This window comes from Sinocyclocheilus anshuiensis, unplaced genomic scaffold (assembly GCF_001515605.1).
Source record: "Sinocyclocheilus anshuiensis isolate Anshui unplaced genomic scaffold, SAMN03320099.WGS_v1.1 scaffold928, whole genome shotgun sequence".
In the NCBI taxonomy this organism is placed as follows: Eukaryota; Metazoa; Chordata; class Actinopteri; order Cypriniformes; family Cyprinidae; genus Sinocyclocheilus; species Sinocyclocheilus anshuiensis.
In genome coordinates this window covers 64,954-84,905 of record NW_015552531.1, presented here as the reverse complement: position 1 = coordinate 84,905, position 19,952 = coordinate 64,954, and the positions used below count along the sequence as shown (strand labels likewise).

Below are 19,952 nucleotides of genomic sequence, written 5' to 3'. Positions count from 1 at the left end.
ATTCAGCAGGACAGAGGTGATAAACTGCTGAAACACCCTGTGTGTGACTCATCCAGATGCTTAAAATCCATGTTTGTCCTTCGCTTGCCTTTCATTCTGTGGAATCTGTTCACTTTTTCCTACTTACAGTTTTCTAAATGTAGAGTATTTTAGAGTTTTCTCATGCACCATAAAAGTGCTCCATATGACTCATGCCTATATTAAAGTCTTCTGAAGTCATGATAGCTTTGTGTGAGGAACAAAAGGGAGCTGAATTAATTATTCACTGAAAATCTTCCTCTCTGTCTCAAATCTCATTTGCACTTCCACATATTCAAACTGGCAGATCTTTGGTTTGGCTTTGAGACACAACCAATAGCGTTTCGTGTTCACGTCAAACTTGGTGCAACTTACACTACCATTCAGAATGTTTGCAGTCAGTTCGATTTTTTTTTTCTTCTTGAAAGTAATTAATTCTTTTTTTCAGCAAGGATGCAGTGTATTTATAATGTTATGATGTAATGTAGGTTCTTTTGAATGAATCAGTTCATCATAGTTTCTGCAAAAATATTAAGCAGCACAACTGTTTTCAACATTGATAAGAAGAAGAAATGTTTCTTGAGCACCAAATTGGCATATTAGAATGATAAAGGATCACGTGACACTGAAGACTGGAGTAATGATGCTGAAAATTCAGCTTTGCCATCACAGGAATAAATTACATTTTAAAATGTTAAAATAGAAAACAGTTTTTGATATTTTAATAATTTTAATAAAAAACAAATACTGTTTTAGCTGTATTTTTGGTCAAATAAATTCTGCCTTGATGAGCAAAAGAGACGTCTTTCAAAAACCTTTTTTTTTTTCCGTCCCCCCAAAAATTTTTAAATGATATTTGAATACATTACTGGGACACAAAGGAGATTTGATAACTGCAGGGTACTTTTGGTGAACTGACCCCTTAAGTACAGTTATTTAGCATGTACTTCTTTTGCACAGGCAAGCTTTGGTCTCGGAGCATCAAAGTAGCGTACAACATCCTCCACAAACTGGGCACCAAGCAGGAACCTATGGTCCGACCAGGAGACCGGGTGAGTGTGACAGAACTTCTTACCAGACCACCTCAGTAAAGCACCTCATTAGTGGAACGTTCAATACTATTAAACCTCTACATGCTGTCGATTACCACTGAGAAAACTTTTTGGTTAAGAAATGCATGCAGGTTTGGAACGGTGGACTATCTCTTTAATAACTCAAATGACACAAAACTCTGCGTGTTTCTGCATTGAAACCCTTCGGAATGCTTTGCCCCATAGACTTCCATACAGTATGTGCAATTTTGTCTGTTTTTACATTCTGAGGGACGGGTCAAAATGATTGTCTGTGGTAATCGCCAGCATGCTGTAGATGCTGAACATAGAGCATAACTTGTTTTGAACCCAGAACATTTTTTAATGACAGAGTGGCATTTCCTGCCGCATGCCTCGGTTTTAAAGCGTGTCCCTCTCAGATTAGAATACGCTTGTGTTTGAAGTCTGACACCTTTCCTCTCTTATCACTTCATGAGCAGGTGGCTCTTGTGTTCCCCAACAACGATCCCGCTGCCTTTATGGTCACCTTTTATGGCTGCCTGCTGGCAGAGGTGGTGCCTGTACCCATCGAAGTGCCACTTACCCGAAAGGTGAGATTCTAAATATACCACCATGAATGACTGTCACGTTTTCAAGCCTTCACTTCTCGATTTTTAACACCATAACCAGGGCTGTACGTTAACTTTTTTTTCACATAGCACTGGTGCTACAGAGGTTGAAAGTTTTGTAGCACAGGCCAAAAAGTTGTAGCACAAGTATAAAATGTCTGTTATCATGCCTGAAACAAACACAAGTAATGTAGTTCATCACTTAAACAGGCACTGATGTTCCATACAGAGCACAAAAAATACAAACCATCACAAAAATTATTTTTAGACAAAATTTTCTTAATTTGCTAAAAATGGAAGAGTGCAGAAACATAACACCTCTTACACATTTGCAAAATAAAAAATAAATAAGAATGCAGACATTTAGGCCAAAGTAAGCAAAGATAAAAATCTTTCTTTTGTGTTCAGCACAAAAAATAAATTAATACAGGTTTGGGACAAAATGTGAGTAAATGACAGAAATTAAATTTTTGGGTGAACTATCCCTTTAATGACAGTGGCAGCATGTTTAGTAGCTACTGTCCCTTTAAGAGCTGCATGCGGTTCTCTCTCAACTGTTTACTTTAATTTTAGACATAACCAACTGCGTTTATATGTAAACCTTGTGTGTTTTTGACAGTATTAGACGCAAAATCAATCAGACGCGACAGACAACTTAGTCCAATAATCAGGCGCTTTTTGACAGGCTCTCAGTGTGAGTGCGCTTCATGAGTACGTGAATTAAATGTTTAACCGGTATGGCTTTAAAGCAGATGGAAATAATGTAGTTTTGTGAATGCGCATAAGTGCAGTGTCCTGTGAGAGTAACTCTACCGCTGGCGCTGAGTTAACACTGATGTGAATGCATGTGGCGTTGTACAGTATATTGAGACGGAGGAGGCACCAGAACTGCAGCCGATAGAATGTGCGCTGTAGCACGATACAACGATATTTCTTCAAAAGCAGATCGTGGAGACATTTTAATCATCAACCACCAAAAATCGTCATATCGCACACCCCTAACTACCAAGTATAATCAATCTCACACACACAAACAAGCACAACGAAATCACTTCTCACTATTAAGCGGCTGTGTTATGAACATGCGAAACGGTATCGCACGTGTGCTACAGTGGTAAATGTATTCATCGCACAGACCAGTTTTTTAATAGCACGTGCATATATGTCGCACTGTACAGCCCTGCCATAATGCCTACCCACAATCCTTCTTCCCAGCATGGACTCACATTGTCGAGTGCCAGCCTGACAGTCTTTACAGTGCAAAATATTAATATTTATATATTATTCATGTTTAATGGTAAAGTGTTACAAAGGCCTTCTGGAAACTTGGCCTTGTAAATAATGTAGTGTCTCGTTCTCTGGTCTGCTGTCTATTTTTGAGATCCGTTATCTTTTCGGAATGTCAGGGTGAATGTATCCACGTGGACCCATTGAGGCTGAAGTATTGCCTCAGATACGTATGTTTGAATTTTAGTGGTCGAAGTAAAGGAGGAGAGCAGCTTTGGCAAGAGTCAGTCTGATCCCTCGTCTGTCCAAAAATTCCAGGAAAGGACCTGGAAACTGGCAGAACACTCTCTGGCTTCCTCTGCATGCATTGCACTTCGGAAACCAATGAACTTCTGTCCAGTGCAAAAGTAGCTGTGTGTTTTTCTGCATTTTTGACTTATAGCACAGCATAAGTCTTACAGAAAAGTACTGTGCAAGAACTGTGGTGCAGTGATTGTGTCCAATGATACTTAGATGTAAATTCACATTTACGTTTATGTATTTGGCAGCCACTTTTAAATAGAGCCACTTACCATGCATTCAAAATATGCAATTTCATGCATTCCCTGGGAATTTAACCCATGACTTTGGCATGGCTTGTCATGCTTTACTGTTTGAGCTAGAGGATCACCAATACATGATACTTAATGATTACCATATTCACATGGTATTTGCATGGTATTTATAGGTACTTTGTAGAATATCATGACAGTACCATGCTACATGTGTAGAAAACATGGTAATATGGTAGTTTGATATATATATGGAGATGGAGTACCATGTACATACCATAGATCATACATTTCAGTTAAAAAACGTGATAATATCATGGTACTTTGATATATACCTTAGTACTGAATGGTATTTACATGATACTTCAAGGTACTTAAAATATTACCATAGTACCAGACTTAGTAGTACCATGGTACTTTAATATATATCTTGGTACTGAAAACATAATCCTGAAATCATACTCCAAATGCATCCAAAAAGCAATGGTAGTATTATGTTAACAAAAAAACTTGGTAGTGCTGTGTTACTTTTTTAAGGGTACTCAGGGTTTTACCATAGTTTTTTAACTTTAAGTACCATGGTATATTTCAAAGTACCATAGTGTTTGTATCTGATAACAAACCTGTACCATGGTATCGCCATAGTCACAATGCATTTTGTAAGGTCATGTCCTAAAACCATGGTGCATTTTTTTGCAAGGTATTTTTTGTATATTTTTTATATTTTACTATGTAAAAAAGGCGACATGGACATTTGTCAGGTAGAGGTGATTTTAAAACTCCTCCATCAAAAATAAAAGAGATATTCAAGCACACCGCAGTATTACGGGTAAACATAATTTCTGTGCTGTCTGTAATAAAAGTAGGCCGTCACCTCCCCTGCAGTGTATTTTGCTGCTGTACTGATGATGGATGTTAGTTGGTCTTATCCTATTACTGTGTGTGTGTGTGTGTGTGTGTGTGTGTGTACTAGGATGCAGGAAGTCAACAGATCGGCTTTCTCCTGGGCAGTTGTGGGGTTACTGTAGCTCTGACCAGTGACGCCTGCCACAAAGGCCTTCCGAAAGGACCCACTGGTGAAATACCACAGTTCAAAGGTCAGTCTGTTTATACACAACTTCATATAAGTGATGTATAGTGTCACATAGACAGACTTGTGATTTTCAGAATAAAGCCTAGTCCATTTTACAACTTAAAATGGCTAAGAACCGCTCACTTAGACAGGAAGAGACCATCTGATTGACATGTAAACAACCAATCACAGTTTGTGTTGTTGTAACATCCCATTTAGCAGCCATTCAGATTAGAGTCTTTGTACACTAACGTTTAAATCTTTGGGATCGGGAAGTTTAAAAAAAATATATTTTTTAAGAAATTAATACTTTTATTCAGCAAGGATACATTAAATTGATCAAAAAGACATTTATGATGTTACAAAAGATTTCTGTTTCAAATAAATACTTTTTAAACTTTCTATTCGTCAAGGAATTGTTTCTTTGCACAAACATATTAAGCAGCACTGTTGAAAACAAACTGTTTTCAACATTGATAGTAATAAGAAATATTTGTGGATTACCAAATCGGCAAATTGCAAATTATTTCTGAAGGATCACGTGGCACTGAGAGTAATGAAGCTGAAAATTCAGCTTTGCATCACAGGAATAAATTTCATTTTAAAATATTACTAAAATAGTGAGAGTCTGTGTGGGGCAGCGAGCGAAAATCAGGAGCATGATGGGCCGTATCATGCGTGTGATGTTATCTAAGCCAGACCTCTAGCAGTCAGCGTTTTTTGCCTTGTCTGGGCCGCAGTAAGACGAGAGAGGGTATAAATAGAAAATGTAGAGGTAATGAGTCTGATATTGTTGTAATGATTAAGTAGTCCTGAGAGGATAGTCATTTAGCCCGAGACGGAGAAAAGACGGACTTACTCCCATCCCAAAGCACATAGCCATCATTTAGCCAGTCACCCTAATCACTCACTATCATTCTTTTGAATGATAATCACCACTAATAATGATTATGATAGTCATGGTTGACTCATCAAGCCGCATGAATATTAATAGAATGGTATGAATATTCATGTTTTCTCTCTGTTGGGTCTCACCCACTCATCAGGATGGCCGAAGCTGCTATGGTTCGTCACGGAATCCAAACACCTGTCCAAGCCGCCACGTGATTGGTTCCCTCATATAAAAGATGCAAATAACGACACCGCCTACATAGAGGTAAGCTAACCCATGGAATTATGACCGTTATGGAAATATCAGGTTATTCAAATAATTTTACTGGCTGTACATACAAAGATTCTCCCGAAATGGAAGCCATCAGTCTGGGTTTGTTTTTCCATATGCTGCACCCACCACCAGCCACTTTAATTGTTTTATGATATCTGATTGGTAGATATTCTATGTCTCGAGCCCCAGAAATCAATATTTCCTATCAGCATGCCGGGCACAGCTGCCTCCATTAGAGAGTCACTGGATAATGGATGATAAATGATTCATGTTTGTTTAATTGTGAATCGGGACTCATGTAGGAGATGCTGGTTGATGGAGTGGGGCTGGTCTCATGTTATTGAACCAGTTTTGAGTGAGCTGTCTCAATGTTCCTCACCAGATCCCAGAAATCTGAGAGTCTGTGCAAAGTAGCCGGGTGTCAGATGTCCAGTGTTGGGCCAATGTTTGCTTTCCGTTCTACTGTATGCCTTTTCTGTACAGCGTGAAGAACATGTCCAGAAGAAAATATATCACGCCTAAAAGCAAAAGAAAAAAATAAGAATTTATATTCTATGTATCTATGTAAAGAAAATAAAGCCCTTTTTAGGACCATTGGCATTGTTAACATTTATCTTCATGACATAATGCACATTTTCCTCTCAAATCTCATTCTCATTACTATAACGCTCATAAAAGCTCATTTTTAATTATGGAGTATGAAAAAAGTATTCTTATTAAAAGTAATAAGAAACATTATTTAATAAAGCACATTTTCCAACATATTACCATTACTGGAAAGCAAAAAAGCTCATTTTTATATTGTTAATATTAGGGATGCACCGATACCACTTTTTCCAGTACTCGCCCAATACCGATATTTTTATTTTTGGTACTTGCCGATACCGATATTTTTATTGCATTTGTACATTTTTTAAATATTGGGTACAGAAACCAAAAGAGTATGTATAATGTTAGTTGGTTAACTTCATTTATGAAATAGATACAGTCAAACCAAAATGTATTCAGACATCTTCAACATTTCTCACATTATATTCGCTATAGTTTAGAAAATGGTAATAAAATATGACAAGAACTCAGAGTTACACTCTGTCAGAACAAATTCATCTTGATAATGTTAGATAATTTTGATAGAAAGGTATGTAATAGATTACAATCAACCAAAATAATTCAGACAGCTGTTAGTATGACAGTATTTACACAACTATGAATACTTTGTCGGGCAACCCTTAGGCTCAGTGACAGTCTGTAGTCTCCTGGGCATGCTTTTTTGGTATCGGGGCATTTTAACGAGTACGAGTACGAGTACAGGAGACCAGTATCGGTGCATCCCTAGTTAATATGAAAAATATATATATTAATATTAAAAGTAAAAAAAAAAGATAAAGAACATTTCCCCAATTATCAAAACCCCTAGAGGACGCAGTGTCTCGTTCCCTACTCAGGGAACCATGGTTAAATAAGTAACCTGAGACGATTTTAATAAAAACAAACATTTTACTACTGTAATTAAATAATGTATTAGAATAATGACAATCTAATGAGAATAAAGATCTCAAAAGTTAAATGTCTGGAAGCATTATGGTAATGAAAATTGTTGGTAAAATTTCAAACTATTTAATAATCCAAAAAATAAGCCTTATTTCTTTATGCAAAATATTATTTCTCATTTTTATTTTAAGTTTAAATAATACTGGACATCGCCAGTCATTTTGACATGCATCCTTACAGTAGTGTGTTAACAGCCATGCAATGCGTTTTTGTTAAGGGATTTGATGCGTTAATATTTGTGTTAATGATCGACATTTATGACTCTCTTGTGTTTATTGATTTCCAGTATAAGACCTGTAAAGATGGGAGTGTTTTGGGTGTGACGGTGACACGGATCGCACTTCTAACACACTGCCAGGCCCTAACGCAGTCTTGTGGATACACAGAGGGTGAGTCCAACACACACACCACATTATACCTCTAGGTCAGTCCATTGTCCTTAAATTTCCCTTCTCAGACAATCATGTAGTAAATATGTCTTCTCTTTGTCTTTCAGCTGAAATCATAGTGAATGTATTGGATTTTAAAAAGGATGTGGGTTTGTGGCACGGCATTCTAACTGTAAGTCATGCTTCTGAAAAAAATTATGTGAACATAAGATCATATGTTTCACATTCAGGGTGTTAATATGTCACTTCCTGTTTCCCCAGAGTGTCATGAACATGATGCATGTAATCAGCATCCCGTACTCGCTGATGAAGGTCAACCCTCTGTCCTGGATCCAGAAAGTGTGTCAATACAAAGGTCTGTCAGTCAGTGGGGTTTTTTCACCCCATTTACACTAAATCCAATTTTTTGGCACCAAAGCTATTTACACCAAGTCAGATAAGTTTAAACAGTACTAAAATATATAATATTGCCAAATAATTTTTTTCACACAAAAGTATGTAGTATTCTTGAGCATTTTTTCTCACCACATGTTTACCTGTATCACTAAATGTCATGAAACTAAATCATAAACAAATAATATATAACAAAATATATTTAATAATATATAAAAATAAAAAAAAATAACAATAGCAAATAATACAGTATTTTCTACTTTATGTGAAGAAATTCATGTGTATGCATTGTTTTGTTTTGAAATAAACTTTAAATAAATTTTTTTTGTGCCAAAAATTTTAACTTGATGTGAATAGACTTCGAGTCTTAGTCTTACTGTTCAGTTTTCATGATACATAAACAGGACAAATTTCTGTATCATTTGTCAATCCTCATGGGACCCCTTACATCATGATAGCTTCATGAAAGATTTACTCAGAAATTCGTTCTGCTCATGTTTCATGAATTTGTCATATGTAAGTGACGGTGTCATTTGATATTGATTTTATATGTGTCCAATATGGCCGTTCTTATGATATTTATGGTTCTGTGTGCTTGTGTGTAGCTAAAGTAGCTTGTGTCAAGTCCAGGGATATGCACTGGGCTCTGGTCGCTCACCGAGATCAGAGAGACATCAACCTGAGCTCCCTGCGCATGCTGGTGGTGGCCGACGGATCCAACCCATGTGAGTTCAGCTAGTGTTTTAACTCTTCCTTTCCCTACCATCTTCCCCTTTCATCTCACACCTGTGTTTCTTAAAATATTCCTCTGACAGGAAACAAGTAGAGGGTTAAGCAGCTAGTTACACACCCAGCAACCTGGCAAACAAGCTAAAAGCATCATTCATAAGTGTGTAATATAAATGTATACACTCAGATATGGCCTCTGGGATTATAACTCACAGAAGAGATGAGTCAGGATAGATGATGCCCAGAAGCCATTTCCTTACGTATACGTATACAGATACATAATACACAAATGGACACACTGAAGGACAAAACATTCCTTCTGCCGCCCATTTCATCCAAATGCCTATGTAAATGCCAGTAAGATACAGTGAATGTGTTTCTGATGGAATATTCAGGAAGCAAAACTGGGGTCATATGAGGGGAAACAGGATTTTTCTTGGTCTTTTGAGATGAAGAGGTGATGTGCTGTGTAGCTGAACATTTATAATGCAAGGATCTCTTTCTAGTCCAAGAACATTTGGGTAAATCTCAGAAAAACTCAATTTTCAATCCAAAAGAAAAAAAGGAAAAGACTTTAGAAGAAAAAAATAATGAAACTTTGAGAAGAAAAAAATGTAAAAATATATGTAGTTTGAAGAAAATATATAATACTTTATTTGTCAGTAGCTTACTGAAAAATCTCATTACTGCAATGCATAATAAATAATATAAAAAAAATAATATCATTTAAATCATTTAAATTAAAGCTTGTAGTAGTATTTGTTGAATTTAGCATTGATTTTTTTAAATAAATTTTTATTTTATTTTAATTTCTTTAATTTATGTATTTATCACAATAATGATAGTTTTAAATAAAATAGTTTTTAATTTAATAAAATCAACATCACAATGCAGCACATTTAATTGTCATAAATAGGCTTGATTTTCTTTATGATTTTGTAATTTCCCATTTTTCTTTTGTTTTTAGAGTGAAATATGACATTAGAGCATGAATACCCAGATTTATACTGTATATTCAAATATATTCTGTTATTTGGCATATCATGATGGACAAAAGTGTGAACAATCACAACAGAAGTCATTTACATATAGAAATCTTAAAGGTACAGTAGTAAAAACAGTCCATTTAATTCTAAGGCTGGTCATGAAAAACTCTTTGGTGCAAGAAAGCCTAAACTTTAAAAAAAAAAATGAAATGCTACAAAACTATACAATATGGCCTTTTTAAACTGGATTATTTTTTTTTTTGTTAACTGTCGCTTTAAGAGCTGTGTTCCCATTGTACCCTACAGTGTTAGAATGCGTCTAAAGGTGAGAACTGTTTTAAATGTCATATAAGGCGTCACATTATAGCACGTCATGTTCTCTCTCTCATTCTCTGCAGGGTCCATCTCATCGTGTGACGCGTTCCTCAATGTCTTCCAGAGTAAAGGTCTGCGGCCAGAGGTCATCTGTCCGTGTGCCAGCTCAACTGAAGCCCTTACCGTGGCCATCAGGAGGTGGGAGGAGTGCTGACACATTGACCATTCACTCACCCTGAAACTTCAGCTCATATTCACAAACTCTCACTTTTCCATTCAGAACTTGTAGATCTTTCCGTCCCCCTTTTACGAGTTTCATAATCCCCCCAAAAAATGGGAAAAAATGACAGAAATATGGACACAAACCATTTTTCTGTTGGTCAGACAGATTGAAGTTGATGGTTCATCGAGAGAGCTTTACCGAAGTCTGTGTATGTCTTCGATGCAATTTTCCAAAACCATTTACAAGAAAATAATGTTTTTTTAGGCTGCCTCCATAATTACAGCCCTGAATAGTCCTGACATCTTTGCTTTGTGACCGAATCAAACTTGTGACAGAACGCAGAACATATGGTTTTCATTCCACAGGATTAACTCCATCGCTGGACTTTTTTTACTGGCCTTCTCTCTCTCACAACAAATTTGAGGATGAGAACAGCTTGTATGAATTTGAACAAAAAGTGAACTGAATTGAAAGCTAATAAAAGAGCCTGGTGTCACAGATGAAAACATCACTGTCTAGTGAAGTCAGAGGGGAAAAGTTGATTCAGAGGTGACTGACGATACGTAATTCCGCTGTTTCTGTCATCAAAGAAGTGCGTCATTGTCATTTGTGGATTTACCACGCAAACTAAACGTAACCTAATTTTTCACCCTTCGCTCACATTTGATTTGGCCTATGTGGTTCACAGAATATTTCTCGCTCTGGTAATAATTTCCTTCCTCATTAGTTCTTCAGCTCTAGATGGTCCAACATTTTTTGCACTTCTGCTCTGTTCCAAAACTTAATGAGCTGCCTACTTAGACAGCATTTTAAAACAGTCAAACAGTTTGACAAATTTGTCAAACAGTATGTACACACCCGACACAAAGGCTGCTAGAATAAAAACATTATTCCGCCTTTTAAGATACTTAATTTTTAGCAAAAAAATGTTTACATTGTGCAATCACCCAGTATGCTGTGCAGGAATGGTCAACTATAAATATTCTTTTATTATATACTGCTAAATATAAAAAATAAAATGGTCAGTCAAATACTTTTGGAACCAACTGTGAGTTTCACATCAGTTTCTTGTAATCTTCCTTAAAAGGCAGCTCCCTATGCAGTGTGCAGACAGCAAGGCAGCGAACTAGTTTTGGAACGGAGCTATCATTTCCAGCATACTTCATCGGCACACTCTGTTTTATGTATTTTGCTCAAATGAAGCCTGCTGTACCTTGCCAGACATCTCTGTTAGCTCAAACGGGTGTCTTTTAGAGGACATTATTTGTGGGTGGGGCTTAGTGCTGTCCATCAGAACTAGTTGAACCAATCAACATCTTCATCAGAACTAGTTGGACCAATCAGCTTCTTATTCAGGTTTACATAGCATTAGAGTCACTGTGAAATAATTCAATATATTGCTCTAATCTGGCATTTTATTTAACATTTTAGGCCTACGGATGACAGTAACCAGCCACCGGGTCGAGGAGTGCTGTCTATGCAGGGTCTGAGCCACGGTGTCATCAGAGTGGACTCAGAGGAGCGTCTCTCCGTACTCACCGTACAGGATGTGGGCACCGTGATGCCAGGAGGTGCACATATGTACATGCATGAATGGTTCTGAGAAAGTCTAAAATGTGGCTTTGTACATAATCTTGTACATTTAGTGTTGAAGCCATCAAAGGAGAGCATTGTGTAATGTGTACGCCTCTCTCTGCGTGCTGTATTTATTGCTTCATAAAGTGCATAATGTGTTTATTGATGTTGTGTATGTGCAGCTCTGATGTGTGTGGTCAAAGCAGAGGGAGTTCCTCAGCTGTGCCGAACAGATGAGATCGGAGAGCTGTGTGTGTGTTCCATCGCCACGGGAATGTCATATTATGGGCTCTCGGGCATGACAAAAAACACCTTTGAGGTTTGTGTCCTATCAGAGCAAGATCGATTTGGCTGTAGTTAGGCGGATTCTCCTACCTAGAATCCCCAGACCTCTGCTCGAACAGATGCTAAAGTGCTCCGAATCAAAGTCTTTTCCTTGGCTTGTTTGTTAAATTGCTCTGAAATAATAAAATAGCATTTTCTCAAGGCCAGTTCACAGAGTCTGATATCTGAAGCCTGTTTTCTCCTAAAGTAAAAAAAGTAAAACAGTTGATTGAGATTACGTTTAAGAAATTAATAAAAAATGTAATCACAAATGTGAGATATAAAGTCATACTATGAGATATGAAGTCCCAATTGTAAGATAGCAAGTTGCATTTGTGGGATAAAATTTCACAATTATGAGAAACAGTTGCAATTGTTTATTTCAATGAGAAATAAAGTCGCAATTTTGAGATATTAAGTTGCAATTGCGACTTGTGTGATATGAAGTAGCAATTTTGTGATAAAACATCGCAATCGTGAGATATAAAGTTGCGGTTGTGAGAGATTAAATTGCAATTTGTCGCAGTTGTCAGATATGAATTCGCAGTTGTGAGATAAAAAGTCGCAATTGTGAGACTTTCCTCACAAAGGTGGAAATAGACTGCCATAAATATGACTAAATGACACAAAAGTATTCACCCTCCAAAACTATTTAGCTGCCAAAAATGTTCAGACATTAATTGTTTGGTAGCCAAATAATTACAATTTTTCACAAGCCTCTAAATAAAATAATGCCAAATCATCTAGGCCAGTGGCGTACAGCAAATCTTGGGTATTTTTAGGTAACTTTTCTAGATTTCTGTCATTAACGAAGTGTAAATCTGTTGAGCTACAGTACTTTAATTCTAAAAGTTTAATCTAAATTTAAAATGTACATTTTCAACCAATCAGTGAACATTTCACCGTAATGTTCAATGGGTGAGAAGTAACTCCATAGCCAAGATTCTAGAGGGAATTTCCACATTTTTATACAGTTTTACATTTACAAATGGATAGTTTTATCTAAAAGTTTGGCTTTTGTTTTGCTGTCAGGTTTTCCCCATGAGCAGTTCTGGGGCTCCTATCAGCGAGTACCCCTTCACTCGGACAGGGCTGCTGGGCTTCATAGGCCCGGGTGGGCTGGTGTTTGTCTCTGGAAAGATGGATGGGCTGATGGTGGTGAGCGGACGGAGACACAACGCTGACGATATCGTCGCAACAGCGCTGGCAGTGGAGCCCATGAAGTTTGTGTACAGGGGCAGGTGAGAACACAACAAAAACAACCAAACAAACAGAGCGTATTCTTCTTCGTCATCAAAGAATGGGTGATATATATAGCACATGAGCTTGTTTGCTGTGGACATGCAGAGTGCAAATTAAATGGATTCAACACCTGCTGAGGCGGCAGGAGTGACAGCGTGTGCCCTGTGTGTTGTGGTGGAGTTGTTCTGTTTTAGATGCTTCTGTGAAATTACCTCGGGTTTTGTTTATCAGCTTTCTTAGACCTTTACATACTAGTTTCCAAGGCAACATTTAGCTTTTTTTGTTTAGTTTAAATTGAAGTACTAAAATAACGCAAACTAAATAAATTATAACTTTAAAAAATATTATATAGACATAAAAAAACATAATGAAAATGACAAAAGCATAACAAAATGACTAAATCTTTAAAATTCTAAAATAAATTGAAAACTAAAATAAATTGAAAACAGTAAAAATAAAAAAAATATATATAATGCAAAAACAATAATAATCAGTCAATGATACTAAAATAGCACTGTAGCACATTTTCATTTATTTGAACGATTCCACAAAATAATGCACTTTAAATATTATTTCAAATATTTGCAATAAATGTAATTATTATAATGAATTATTATTTAGTGTTACAATGTTATAATGAATTATATATTTTTTTAATCTTATTAATCTTTAAAAAAATATTATTTTTTTATAAATTATGTATTGTTAATCATTATAATTGTTGATTATTGTAATTCTAAATATTATAGTTAATTAATAGTCAGTTATAAATGAATAGATGTAATTATTAACTTGTTTATTAACGTTTATTAATTTATTTTTATTAGTTTATTAATTATTAACTTAAATTATTGTAACAATTATTTAATTTTTATAATTATTATTGTTCATTTAATTATTTATTATAATAATAATATTCAATTAATTTATATCCTGGTTTGTAACATACGCAGGTTGAGCTTTGATATGTTTTATGGGTTGGTGCGGAGCTGAATTTTCAGGGTCTAAATCTCCATTATGTATCTCTATCTTCAGGATAGCGGTATTTTCCGTGACTGTCCTGCATGACGAGAGAATTGTGGTTGTAGCCGAGCAGCGGCCGGACTCCACAGAGGAAGACAGCTTCCAGTGGATGAGCCGTGTGCTGCAGGTATTTGTCCTTTTTATAACCACCCTTGCTGATCGATTCGGGCAGTGGCGACTCGCTCTTCCCATCCAGTGTGATGGGAGTCACCTTAATCGCTGCATAACCCCAGTCACCATCCAAACTGAATTACAGATCATGCTACTGCTGACCTGCGTACTTTCTGTCAGCACTTTACAAGTCTTTACCGGCATGCAAAAATAACAAGACGCACTCAGGCACACAGGCTGGCCTTCATTTCCACACACCCAGACAGTTCCATTCCACTCTTTTGTTGTAGGTCATTAATCTTGCAAATATGGTATTTTTTCCTTTCACTTCCTAAATTCCAGTTTGGTAATTTGGTTCTCCCTGAGGCATCGGTAAAGGTCAGCGGCTGCATCAGATCTCAGCTGGCAGCCTCTTCTCAGCTCCTTACGAACTCTATTTTTAAACCTCACCTGACAATCCAATACGTCTCTTTCTGCAGGCGATAGACAGCATCCACAACGTCGGGGTGTTTTGTTTGGCTTTGGTGCCCGCTAACACCCTTCCCAAGACTCCTCTGGGAGGGATCCACCTGTCGGAGACCAAGCAGCTGTTTTTGGAAGGCTCCCTACATCCCTGTAACGTCCTAATGTGCCCTCACACCTGCGTCACCAACCTGCCCAAACCCAGACAGAAACAGCCAGGTCTGTCTGCAGCAAGGTCACCTCAGATGTCGTACAAACTTAGAACCGTCAGAAATGCTGTGTTTGTGGTGTTGTCTGTTTTTTTGTTTGTTTGTGATGGTCTTCCTGTGCTCGCTCCTGCAGAGATTGGACCCGCCTCTGTGATGGTGGGAAACCTGGTCTCAGGGAAGAGGATCGCTCAGGCCAGCGGCAGAGATCTGGGCCAGATCGAAGACAATGATCAGGCAAGAAAGGTGTGTGTGTGTGTGTGTGGTAACATGGGGCCTCGATTTTCATCCATCATTCATTTTTCCTTCCCTCTCATTCATTCATTCCTTACCTCCAGCAAACGGAGTCCCATCCAGCCAAGAATAGACACAAAAATAAGCTCATATTTGTGTTTAAAGCCAGTGTTTCAGTACATTTGAATAACTGGTTCTGAGAGATATAATCTGCCTTGGGGTGTATTATAATAGCTCTCAGAGGAGATGTAGCACCCGGGTCCAAAACTGAGAAAAAGTGCCAGTGAATGAGAGTATTTACAACTTAAGAAATTATATTTTATATTTTGCATTTTTAAAAAACTGCTGCCTCTTGCATGCCTTCCTCATCCTCTCTCTTTCTCTCATTCCTTCACACCCTTCCAGCCCTGCATGGGTATGCGCTGTCTGACACCGACAAATGTTACCTCCGCCATCTGCGCCGCTCAGAGAAACACAGCTGTACATGACTATTTTCCATTTTTACACCCCCAAGCTTGTGGTGTTGTTTTTTTTTTCGTTGCTTCCATCCATTCATGCCTATGAAAATCGGGCCCGTTGAGTGAATGGAAATCGTTTTATTTCATTCTTCTAAGAGGAGGAATGCGTTCCGATGTGAGAATAACTCTAGGAGATGAGGTAACACATGACTGCATTCACTTCCAACCTTCAGAGAACACCAGCGCCACTTGCTAATGACTTTAACAGGTCTTACTAATTGCAAAAAAAAGCATCCTGTGTTTAACAGTTACTCTTTAAATGTCATGTTACCTTTTTTAATATTGCATTTGGTAAAACAATAGATTAAATCAGGCTTGTTTAACACCCACTTACTCGTATGCAAACAATTAAAACAAACTGTGTATTAACATTTTCTGATTCAACTTCTGAATAATGATATGGCTCTTTGGGAATATTATATAATCCCCATTAAATACTTAAATATCTTGGATTTTGTAATAATCGTCTCGGACTTCCTTTTTCCACCCATAGTTCCTCTTCCTGTCTGAGGTGTTGCAGGAAAACTACTTATAATTAAATAATACCACTAGCATTCTAGGTTAAGAAAGTGTAAGCTAAACATTAACCTTGTTTTCAAGTGTGGTCCTGTGCTTGGCAAAAGCCTACAAAAAATGTCTTCGTTTCTGCACCGTTTCCCCCCTCTAGGGAGCAGGAATTGGTTTCATAAATGATGTTACCCTGTTTTTTCTAGGGATACGTTTTTTAAATATGTGGCCATTTAACATCACAGGCTATTTTGAACACCACATGCTCTCCATAGAAAAGTTGTGATAACTCATTCTGAACTGAGAACTGTGAGGAAACTGACACATTTGTGTATGTGTGTGAACGTAGGGAGCAGTCCTGAGCTCACTGACGTGTCTTCAGTTGCATAAGCGGGCGGAGAAGATAGCAACCATGTTGATGGAGCGAGGCCACCTGCAGGATGGTGATCATGTTGCGCTGGTGTACCCGCCTGGTACGACACCATCAGCTACAAATCTACAACTTTAAATCTGTGATAAGTCCAACTATATTCATACTATTATACTCATTTAAACCAGGGGTCTCAAATTATGTGGCATCAGGTGAACAGATGAACAGTTTAGTGCAGTAAAGATGTCCCTAAGATTATATTCAGATAGGACAGCAGACACATCACAATTTGACTTGGATATAATGGTCAGAAATTATTTAAAGGGATAGTTCACCCATTTTATTTAAATTCTGTCATTTACACTCACCCTTAAGTTGTTCCAAACCTGTATGAGTGTCTTTCTTCTGTTGAACACAAAAGAAGATATTTTGAAGAATGTTGGTAACAGTTGACGGTAGCCATTGACTTCCATAGTATTTTTTTCCATACTATGGAAGTCAATGAGTACTGTCAACTGTTCAACTATCCCTTTAAATACACTTGATACATGAGAGACCCATTGAAATGATCTTAGTTGATAATTTGAGACCACTAAATTAGGATGAAAAGTTAAAATCTACTCATATATCTATATGCATTTTTAATTTACAGGTATCGATTTGATTGCTGCCTTTTACGGATGCCTGTATGCCGGCTGTGTACCAATTACAGTGCGACCACCACACCCGCAGAACATCGCCACCACCCTGCCCACTGTAAAAATGATTGTGGAAGTGGGTGTTGTCCTCAAATCCTTCCCTATATAGTTTAAGGATCTTACCTATTCACGAACAGCTTGTAACACTCCAAAGAGAAAGGAAAACTTGAAATCGCATCATATGACCCCTTTAGAAAAATGGCCACTGATGTATGAATTTGTGTTCAGGTGAGCCGATCGGCCTGTGTGATGACCTCACAGGTCATTTCCAAGCTCCTGAAGTCAAAGGAGGCTTCTGCCGCAGTGGACGTCAGGACGTGGCCTCCTGTTCTGGACACAGGTGAGAGCGGGTCAAAGGTCAGGTGGCTTCTTAAAAATATCTAAATGAACATTCATTTAATATCTAACATGTTTTCCAGATGATCTGCCAAAGAAGAAGCCCCCTCAGCTCTACAAACCCTCCAATCCAGACACACTGGCTTACTTGGATTTCAGCGTCTCCACTACTGGGATGCTTGCAGGAGTAAAGGTGAATATTAATCATCCCCTGTTGTGTGTAATAAGAAACTCCTGCTCTTTATTTCCCCAACACAAAAAACAGGAAGAAAACGTTTGGAAACTCATCTCACAGACATAAAACCCTCTCAGTTAGCTGCTGGTGAGATCAGGTGTCATATGCACAGAGGAAGTTTTCTTCTTTTATTGTTTAGTGATGAAAACCAGGTTTTGAGCAGGCAGCCGCTATTATGTCATAGGAGCCACGAGTGTTTGCAGAGACCACCCAGTATTGAAGTCCTGAAGTCCTCAGAAGTCCTGTTCAACCCCATACACTTATATTTGCTAGCATTTCCACATAGCAGCCCACAAAATAACTCATTAGTCCTCAGAGTCTTAATATGAATAAAATAAAGCACAATTGTGTGACATTTAGTTATTAAATGCATTTTTATTGTTTATATATTTTTATATTTGTTGTACATTATACATCATTGCCTTGGCAATAAGCTGAAATATAAAAAAAATATTTTATTCAGTTAACATTTTATTTAGTCTAAGTAACAAAAATGTTTTTTTAATGGTTTTAGTTAACTGTATTAATTATATATGTATTTTAATTTGTTATATTTTTTATATGTCTTCTCAGATGTCCCACACAGCCACCAGTGCCTTTTGCCGCTCTATAAAGCTCCAGTGTGAGTTGTATCCTTCTCGTGAGGTGGCCATCTGCCTGGATCCGTACTGTGGCCTCGGCTTTGTCCTCTGGTGCCTCTGCAGGTGAGAGACGCCGCCTGACGCAATCACAATCATTCTAATAGAGCAGGTTAAAGGCCTGGTCACACCAAGTCTGAATTTACAGCATTGAAAAACATGTGCAACAAAATTTCTACATGAAACAGTGGATCTTTATGAACTCGTTCACACTGTGTCTGCAGTATTGTTGATTTGTCTTTTTTTAAGGAATGTTCAGAGTTCAATAGAAGTTTAGCTCTATTTCCTAAGAAAATTATTTCCATCCCTCAGTTTGTAAAAACAAGCAATAATTGTATTTACAGTTAGAATGGAAGTCTGTGGGGCAAGCCATTGCACGAAATAAATGTTAAAATATACATAATTTTGAATTTAAATAAACTATTTATTTTTAGAATTATATATTTTTGGAGAACCTTTACTTAAGTGCTTTACAGAAAAACAAATATAGTATAATATAAACAGTAAAAACTAATTCAGAGAATAAAATAAGAAAATAAAACATGGGATATTGTATGTAATTCGAGTTTCCACTTATTCAGTTTTTTTTTTTCTATTTTAATATTCCTTTGTTAAATATCTTTCAACCTGTAAGCCGTCAACCTATACTTTGAGCATAAGACTTATTCATGCATACTTTATATACATGAAGTTTTAATCACTTACTAATCTTGGCTGTCTAAAGTTATATGCAGTTGTTACCTCTTGTAACTTAAATAAAACAGATTTTTGCCCAGAAGAATGAATAGTGCTTTCACAAAACTAAAAGTTCATTTTTTTATTTTAAACTCAATTATGAGTCAGTTACTGTAATGATGAGTGTAATAAAAACTAAGGAACAGTTCAAAATGTGGTAAACAACAGCATGCCACAGATGCTGTTATTTTGAACCTGGACTATTTGTTTTTTTGGTTTTTTTTGTTCGGATATGTAACAATTCAGTCACAAAGTTACAATTCATCTTTGGAGTATTTTATATTTCCCTGTCATTTAGTCGCATCAGTGAAACACTGATGGCTGAAACGCTCTGCAGGCAGGCGAGCCGCACAAGTATTGAACCAGTTTCTCAATAGACTGCTGCCTTGAAAAATCTTGGTTTTGTGCTGCGTTCACACAAGTGTGTGTTTTTTTATGCTGTGCTGTGTCTCCTCTAGC

General features: G+C 37.1%; 1 protein-coding gene across 1 annotated transcript in view; it reads left to right on the top strand.

Annotated features, from left to right (window-relative positions):
* The window catches only part of LOC107663599 (disco-interacting protein 2 homolog C-like), a 132,481-nt gene that overhangs the window by 101,581 nt on the left and 10,948 nt on the right, over nucleotides 1-19,952 (top strand). The window contains 22 exon segments of the mRNA XM_016453838.1: nucleotides 979-1,070; nucleotides 1,550-1,660; nucleotides 4,430-4,553; nucleotides 5,575-5,684; nucleotides 7,531-7,633; nucleotides 7,741-7,805; nucleotides 7,895-7,988; nucleotides 8,632-8,751; nucleotides 10,140-10,254; nucleotides 11,711-11,850; nucleotides 12,037-12,173; nucleotides 13,211-13,419; nucleotides 14,456-14,570; nucleotides 15,034-15,235; nucleotides 15,359-15,468; nucleotides 16,468-16,490; nucleotides 16,575-16,590; nucleotides 16,831-16,954; nucleotides 17,504-17,625; nucleotides 17,778-17,889; nucleotides 17,969-18,078; nucleotides 18,694-18,824. Coding sequence (XP_016309324.1) covers nucleotides 979-1,070; nucleotides 1,550-1,660; nucleotides 4,430-4,553; nucleotides 5,575-5,684; nucleotides 7,531-7,633; nucleotides 7,741-7,805; nucleotides 7,895-7,988; nucleotides 8,632-8,751; nucleotides 10,140-10,254; nucleotides 11,711-11,850; nucleotides 12,037-12,173; nucleotides 13,211-13,419; nucleotides 14,456-14,570; nucleotides 15,034-15,235; nucleotides 15,359-15,468; nucleotides 16,468-16,490; nucleotides 16,575-16,590; nucleotides 16,831-16,954; nucleotides 17,504-17,625; nucleotides 17,778-17,889; nucleotides 17,969-18,078; nucleotides 18,694-18,824 — 2,485 coding nt within the window.